Source organism: Abramis brama (assembly GCF_963993115.1).
Source record: "Abramis brama genome assembly, chromosome: 14".
Classification (NCBI taxonomy): domain Eukaryota; kingdom Metazoa; phylum Chordata; class Actinopteri; order Cypriniformes; family Leuciscidae; genus Abramis; species Abramis brama.
Genome location: NC_139976.1, coordinates 31,811,731 through 31,820,064, shown reverse-complemented (window position 1 = coordinate 31,820,064; position 8,334 = coordinate 31,811,731). Strand labels below are relative to the sequence as shown.

General features: G+C 39.3%; 1 protein-coding gene across 31 annotated transcripts in view; it reads right to left on the bottom strand.

Moving 5' to 3' along the window:
* Positions 1–877: 877 nt before the first annotated feature.
* Positions 878–8,334, bottom strand: part of ank3b (ankyrin 3b) — a 179,927-nt gene continuing 172,470 nt past the window's right edge. For 15 of the 31 annotated variants that reach the window (XM_084135601.1, XM_084135604.1, XM_084135628.1 and 12 more), the window contains 7 exons: positions 7,448–8,126; positions 7,109–7,331; positions 6,070–6,153; positions 4,355–4,438; positions 4,091–4,228; positions 2,938–3,021; positions 878–2,131 (listed from right to left, as the gene is read on the bottom strand). In XM_084135601.1, coding sequence (XP_083991727.1) covers positions 2,956–3,021; positions 4,091–4,228; positions 4,355–4,438; positions 6,070–6,153; positions 7,109–7,331; positions 7,448–8,126 — 1,274 coding nt within the window. In that variant the 3' untranslated portion in view covers positions 878–2,131; positions 2,938–2,955. The remainder of the gene's footprint in view (positions 2,132–2,937; positions 3,022–4,090; positions 4,229–4,354; positions 4,439–6,069; positions 6,154–7,108; positions 7,332–7,447; positions 8,127–8,334) is intronic. The other 16 variants (XM_084135621.1, XM_084135612.1, XM_084135615.1 and 13 more) reach the window with 4 other exon arrangements.

Here is an 8,334-nt window from a genome sequence, read left to right as displayed (position 1 = left end):
CATGTCTATTTGTATGTTCAGTATCAGTTAAATCAATTGCTAAAATATTACATTCAAATTATATATTTTTCATTGTACAAATGTTTCCAATAAAAAGCTCCTCCTGCAGGAAGACAATTGTTGGCCTGCCAAATATTATTATTTTCGATTAAATAGTCTATGTCAAATGTTTAGCTGAGTATTCCATGAAACCAACCTCCCAAACAAATCTTGCATTCTAAATAGTATGAACTGCAAGCCAATGCAATTTCTGACTGTTGAATCCGAATTTCACTAGTTGAGACTGCCAAATGCTGAACACTGCTGAAATCTTATTTCTTTTGGTAATATATGTAATTTAAGGGTTACTTCACCTGAACATTCATCATTAACTCACCCTCATTTTATTCCTTTTGTTTATCTTCAGGACACACACACACACACACACACACACACACACACACACACACAAAGTAATCCAAAACAAGCAGTTTAATCCAAGTCTTCTACTTTTAAGAACATTTAGATGTTTTAAGACATTATGTCAACCAAGACCATTTTGACCACACTTCCTCAAATGTTGAGTGCCTAGAAAAAAGATAAAATAAACTAAAGTATACAGTATTTCTACAGTACAATTCAACATTATTATATGATAGGGCTACATTTGTACAATAATAAAACACTGGACAGGATGATTGTTATTACTGCATTACAGTAATGAGGAATGTGTGTGGGAAACGTGCCCAATTATAATGAAAATAATATTTTATGTTTTTATATTTTTATGTCAATATCATATGTTTCTTTTGTTTTGGGGATGAATATGCCCTAGACATGACTTTCATTATGAGATTCCCCCCTGTAAACGTTAATGTTGAAAAAGAAAGAAAACACATTGAGGGTTTGAACACAATTTATTATAAGCTTAAATAATTAATTTGATCATCCAGTGTATGCTTTTTTTTTTCATACATATGTTTGTTACCAGATTTATCATCCATTAATGCTTGGGTGATTTCTCAATAATGCACCAAAACCAGAGTAAAATTTTCCCCAAAACCACAGCAGCCTTGAAAAGTAGTAAAACACTGCTAGAATGATTACAAATGACAGGCTGACAGAAAGACTTCTACATCTTCGAGCCAACACACACGAAAACAGTTAAAAGTGCATCACGGCAGTCCACATGACACATTCCGGTGAGCATTCGGATTTCAGTAACTGTCACTATCTGCAACTGCATAGGGAAACCGGCGCTGTGATGTGACGGGACACAGTGTATTTTAGTGAAGCTGAACAATGAGTCAGTGGTGGTGTGATACTGTCATCTTTGTTAAAAAAAGAAAAAAAAAGAAAAGGTAAGCATTAGCAAGGCTGTGAGTGTACACGTACAGAACATCTTTCCCCCTTCTCTCGTGTGTTATGCCGTTTAAAAAAATCGAAATAAAGTGATTCACATGCATGAAAATATTAGTACTCTGAAGAAGTCTTTGAACAAAACTACAGCTGCTCCAATGTCCGTACCACTGAGAGCCGCAGTAGGTTTAAAAGAAATATCAGTTGGTAAAATCAAGCTGGCTTTTTTCATTTACAAACATTTTCTGCTAATAATTATACAAGTGCATGTGAAGCGTTCCCTTAAAATTGGAATCAGAATTGGTAGTTCATTCCTACACACTTGCCAGTGCATTAACAATATTGTGACCCACTTTCAAATTTATACAGTGCAATTTATATACATCCTAAGCTCCAACAGCATTATACACTCCGACATTATGGATCCGAGAGGAAAAAAATGTAAGGCGAGTGTTGAAGGTGATTCAAACAAGTCCCTCCATTTCTGTCAACCAGCAATATGTTTTGTGGCCTCTTTGGTCACAGAAGTGCTTGAGCGCTGCCATGGAGCTTCTCGCATCGGACGCCCCCCCCAGTCGATTGAAACGTCGCACCAACGATGTCTTCTCGACCATTAGCCGTTATTGACAGAAACACGTTTTTTTTTTTTCATGCTCATGCGAAATCAAAAGTCGTCTGGCTGAAAACCATTTGTTTTTATGAAAGCTGCAGACACACGTTCCTCATCCCCTGACCTTGTGTGCGTTTCCAGTGACCTTTCTCCCAGGAAAATGGTTTCGAAACACTTTCAAATCTGAAACACAGTGACGTACAGGACAAAAAGAAAGAAATGATATATTTTTGTAGAAGTGACATTATATGAAGTGACATTATACGATAACCAAGAACATTTTGATCACACTTCCCCATATGCATCATTTTCAATTTTAGGCAAACTATCCCTTTAAGAAATGCCTTTTGATATACATTGCAGAGGTGCATTAAAAATTCGGAATTTCGCCTCAAAATCTAAAGATAAAAAAGAAGATGAAAATGAAAATATGCGGGAAGCACTGAATATATATATACATTTCCAAACATCTGAGAATACAGTGAAAATATAAGATTCAAAATCTAATCTTGCAAAAAAAAAAAAAAAAAAGCAAGAAAAAAAAGCTTTAGGATTTGGAAAGAGTAGAACAAAGAAATATTATGAAGTAAAATGCGCAAGAAATATTTATGATCCTGCACTGTTTTTTAAATTGAATTTCATTGAATTTGAATTCAATTTCATGTAGACATTAGATGTCCAGTCAATGTGTGAATTCACAACGCAAGACCCAAATGACCCTTCAAAACACTTTGTCTTGGCCTAGAGCTCTATACACAGTACTATCAGTAAGAGAACAACTGCATGGACTAATTCGCTGTGTCTGCATGTCATCAGTGGGCTGCGGTCTACTGGAAAAATCGCTGTAACAAAGCACATTTCTCTGGGTGAAACTATTGTGTTGATGACTACACACAAATCTACCGCCTGATCTGGCAGGATTCTACTCTGCTCTGCTTTCTACCCATTGACTTCCACTGACCTTTCTAGTTTTGTGCCTATGGGCTTACCAAAAAAGAGCACAACTGTTACGATTGACCCTTTTCCTCCCTTTGTCTTCCTTCCTTCTTTTTGCCCTTCACTCCTCCTCCAGCCTGAAATGACAGAGGCAGATAAAGCATGTTAGAGATGACTCTAAAAGAGCCGTCATACAACGCAGTGTCTGCAGGGTTACCAATGCCCATCCATGGTAGCACAAGAAAACTCTATAAAAGAAATCAATTAAATGACTCCCAGCCAGGACACATCAACAATGGTCCCTCTAATTTTTGTTCTTGTTGAGCAAAACCTATTTTTATAGAACTTACAGCCACATGAGCAGCAACACCACCTGTGCAGTCAGTCTTAAGTTTAGTCAGTGTCATTCTTTACAAAGAAATTTTTATAAAAATACATTTCTATATTTTGTATAAAAAACTAATTTCATTATTTTAAAATTATTTGAATATATATCCCACAGCAGATGTAGGCAGGTGGAGCTGGGGGAGGAACTCTGATAGCACGCTGCAGGACTAGACTACAGCAAATACTAAACACCAGACAATTTAAATGTTGAGCAAGCAATCTCATTAGCTGCAGGATCACAAGTGGCCAATCAGCCTAGTTCAGTTTCATGACTGAACTATAGATACGCCATGCAATACTGTTATATTTTTGGTTAATTTGTTTTTGTGAGATAACTCAAGATAAACTAGCTTTGTCAAGATACCTGTATCTTTTATTATGAAAAGTAAGTCATGCTCATGAGAAAAAAATCCTAAAAAATGTTAATGCATGGCCTCTATGGCCTTCTTTATGTCTGGAAAGTCGTTTATTTTTCACTTTCATTTGTTTTAGGATGCAGCCTAATTTAATCAGCATAGTTTCAGCTTCAGCGGAACATGCGGATGGACTCCAGCTGAAACTGTTTCGGTGATTCAAGCTGATTCAACCCCACATATTTTTGAGTCTGCTTTCTCTTCTGAATGTTTTTTGTTCGGTGTGGGAACAACATTAAAACACGCTCACAGCAAGGGAACACAGCATATCAATCAACACAGATCAGTTTTCCATTAATGAAGCCACGTCAAACCAAAATCTTGAGTTAGATTCCTAATACAACACATGTTTTGCACACTGCAGGCCTGCACTAGTTTTAGCATCAGCACTGCACACGAATCCAACCTCAGTGTGCACTCTGTGGGGCCCGGGGCCCCCCTCTTCCTCCTGCTCGGCCCTACTGGCCTGCCGGGAACGCTTCCCACGCTTTTTCCTGCCTTTCTCCTCAACAGCAGCTGTGAGATGCACCACTTTACGGGTGACCTAAGAGAAGGGGGTAAAGTCACGACTCATGGTACTGGTTTATACCGACACGGGGACAGTGGGAAGAGAACAGATGTGGTAAAGTGAGGAGATGCTGACACTGCTAGGGGTGGGCATGGACATTACTTTTCTGGTGACTAGGTTTCCATCTTCGTCCGTGTACTGCTCCTTTGTCACTGTCTCACCAGGGATGTTTTTGGCCTGATCACCCTATAGAGGTGGGATGCATGATGAGATATTTCAGATTCTTTACTTTGTTTTATATCTTTGACTCAGACACGCACACACACAGGGTATGTGAGGACATCTAGAAAGCGTGGTAATTTCAATTTCATTTGGCAAAAAAAAATGTTTTCTGGTGTAAGAAAATAAATAAAGATTCAAACCAAACATGCTGATGACAACATCATCACTACAGGCAAAAAAAACAAAAACAAAAACAGCATGAGCAATTGTCTTATGCAGGCTTATCTTTCAAATGACATGCCAAAAGCGCCACTCTTTAAATTAATCCTGTAAATCCTGTGAACAAATTTAGTTTTTTTTTAGTTTTTTTATATAATTAATGTTTTTAAAATTTGGTTTGGTTAAAACCAAATCTGTAAAATCAAGATGCACAAAATGAGGTATCAATATGTAGTGAAGCTTAATATCAATATGAAGTATTAGTAGTGATGCTTTAGCAAGCACATTTAATTAAAGGTAGGGTAGGTTATGTTTTACATAAACGCTTTTTGTTATACTGGTTGAAACTCCAGATATCAATCAATAATAGAAGTGGTCTAAATATATATATATATATTTTTTACATATATCTTCTGTGGAAGTCTCAGGACCAAAAAATGTCAGTCCATTTATTTCATAAATATCATTCCGAATGCAATGATAGGATGTCCTATAAGAGCGCCGCAAACAAACAGTAGCCACCCTTTACAGTTTCTCCTGAACCAAAACAACAGGCTTATGCTGTGTTCACGCCAGAATTACAGTAATTAATAGATGGCAACCCATGATGTTCTACTCGGAGTGATTCACGTCTTCAGGCGCGGATTTATGCATTTCTAAGGCAACACTATAAAAATTAATCAGTAACAGTCAGGTGGTACAAGTCAGAGTTCTTTCAGTTGTTTAAGTCCATTATTAGTGTAATGTTATGTCCTTTAAGACATGAGGTACGTGGCAAGCAGGACGAAGCCAAGAGTTGTGGGAACAGTGCGAGGCCGGTGGCCTGAGTGTTAATGAGCGTTTCTCACAGAGGAGCTTTGGGAGCATTAAAGGAGGAGCAACGACAGTGAAAGAGAGGACCAGGCGTGGACTATTTAATGTTGTTTCATTATATTTTAATGCAGCAGTCGTCCGTGAGGGGCTACCGCTTTACTTTCATGTTGTGTTTGTTTATGATTAAAGTGTTTTAACGTTCGCTGGTTCCTGCCTCCTCATTCCCTGAATAACAAATCTTGCTACAAGGTAATTTAACACCGTCTGTCGTGACGTTTTGCAGACTCAGCTGTGCGCATTCATATGTTTTGAAGGAGGCGTGGCTTTGAAGAGCACTCTGAAGGGAGGGTGGTATCTTATGCTTTCAAGGCTAGCTTGCTATTGCTAGCCGCTCCAAAATAGCCTACCCTATCTTTAATAAAAATAAAGAAGAAAATTAAAAGACGAAAGGAAAAAAAAAACAGATGACAAGAGAGACATAAACACTTCAGAAATCACAGCAACTTCTTCATGAAAAGTAGTTTGCTAATCACTTCATTCCCTCTTAGCACACAGACTTAAGCCCACGCAAATTTTGTAGCACACAAACCGGCCCAAAACTACAAGAGTTCCACTCATAGTACCTTCAGAATCACTCTCCGCCGATACACTCTGGTGGTGACAGTCTCTTCCTCATCAGAGCTGTATTCATTATCTCTACGCGCTTCCTGCTAGAGTCAGGTCAGCACATTACAGCAGTGAATGAGCAATCAAGCTCATATGAAATGCTTCAGACCTTCAACTAATGTTCTTCAAGTTACAAATCTCAAGAATTGATGGTGACCCAGCCTTGATAATGGTTATTATTTCTTTCAATGGAGAACATATTCGCGTGTACATGTGCAGTTATAATCAATCTAAAGTGTTTAGTTTTTTTGCATAGTCGAGCTACAGTCTGTCCACGTATACATGATAGTTTTGATGCGTAATCAAGTAACTCAAGTATTAAATACAATATACATCAAGCGCAAAATACCAAGGCCATTTGTAGTCTAATTAAATGTGTATACATGTTGGAAAAGCCAAGCTACCATTGTCTAGGTCTGTTAGCCCATCTGGTATGATTTCAGTCAGAATTTTTTAAAAAGTGCATATAAATGTACTTTTTAAAAGAAATGTCATTAGAAGTTCCCTGATTACTATGAGTATTGAAGGTGTGTCTCAATCCACTTCCTAATTCCCTATTGTGTGATTCAGGTACTTGCAAAAGTCTTGATCTACTAAATACTAGGATATTGAATCCTTAATTACCTGTGACACGATTACAAGGTTGCACATTCTGCAGCTGGTATTACTGCAACCAATATCTTTTTGGTAATATTTACGTTGTTTAGTGTGCATCTCTTTGCACCTTGAGACTTCAGAGACCAGAGAAGACCTACTGACATTTGTAGTAAAATAATAAAGTGAAATGTTTACAATGCATTTGGAACTTTCACAAAAGAAGAGCCCAAAATAAATAGCTGAATCCCTGGACAGTGTAGTTAGTTCTGGACAAACGGGCAGATCGAGACACCCTGAGCCATGTGAGTGCATGCTTGGTTACAAACTTGGTTTATCTATCATAGAATATCTACAGAGCATTGGTGTCATTTTTTCAAGGTCTCTCAAAGAACACTGTACCTGGACTTTAGGCTCGGAAACCTCCTCCCTGTGGTTTGGTCCTCTGTCCTCCAGAGCCTCACTGCTCACTTCCTCTCGTCCAGAGTCTGTCCTTGCTTTGCCCTTTGGTTTGCTGAAAGACTCACTGGCGTCTGGTGATAAGACAGCTTGGGCTTGGAGTACTTGATGTTCTCCATTTTGCTTCTCAGCTTGCACTCCAGGTGTTGAGGACATTGGCTCTTGGCTGTGGATGCATTGAAGTTTAAAATACATTACTTGATAACCTGTTACCTAACCATACCTAACCTGCTGAGCTTGTGGAATAATATGACTACAGTTTGTTAATAGAGGTCACAGTACCTGAACTCTCTTTGCCCTTGTTTATCAGCACCCAGTCCTTGGCCAGAAGTTGCCGTCTTCACGTTTGCACCGGATGTCTCACTCTGCAGACCTGAAATTGAAGACATGTCTTTTTCTGCTTGCTGCACTTGGGAGAGGATTTCTTGCAGCCTCTCCTCAGTCATCTCCTCATCCTCTGAGCCTTCCTCCAACTTAATGTTCTCCAAGAGAGACTTTATCTTCTCTTGGGTCATCTCTTCATCAAACCCAGACTTTCCACTCTCTCCAGGAGCTTCACTGGCTGAGGCACAAACAGGCATCTTAGGTTCCTGCTGCTCTTTTACTGGCCAGTTTGGGAAGACATCTGATTCTTTGGAGGTTCCCTCACTGTCATGTTGTTTTGAGGGGGCAACAGATTCGTGGCTGACACCAAGGTCATCTTCAGCTGACCCATCCTCTTGGCTAACAGACTCTCGACCTCCAATATAGGTGTCCTCTGCCATGACAGTAGGTGGCTTGGTATCTGTAGACACTGAGCCACTAGTGGTTGGCAAGGACAGTTCACTGGGTCTAACAGGGGCACTAAAGGGGAAGTTTTGCCTACTGTCCTCGCTAAAGAAATCATCCTGGCGAAGAGGGGTAGGGGGCTCATAGGACAGCTCTGAGGGACTCTTGAGCTCCAGCTCAATGTTGTGGTAACCTGAGTGATACAACACAGTGAGATGGAGACGAACACTACTTGTGCACAACGCCACAGCAACAGATGTTATGACAGAGGCCTTTGAAAATGTCATGTAGGAGCATGTCGGTGTTAGGGTGGTCTTCTGAATTTAAAACGCCCTAACTGTATGGCTTTTAAGGAATATTCTGGGTTATTTGCAGAAGTTCCTCCAACTAGAGTAGTCCCA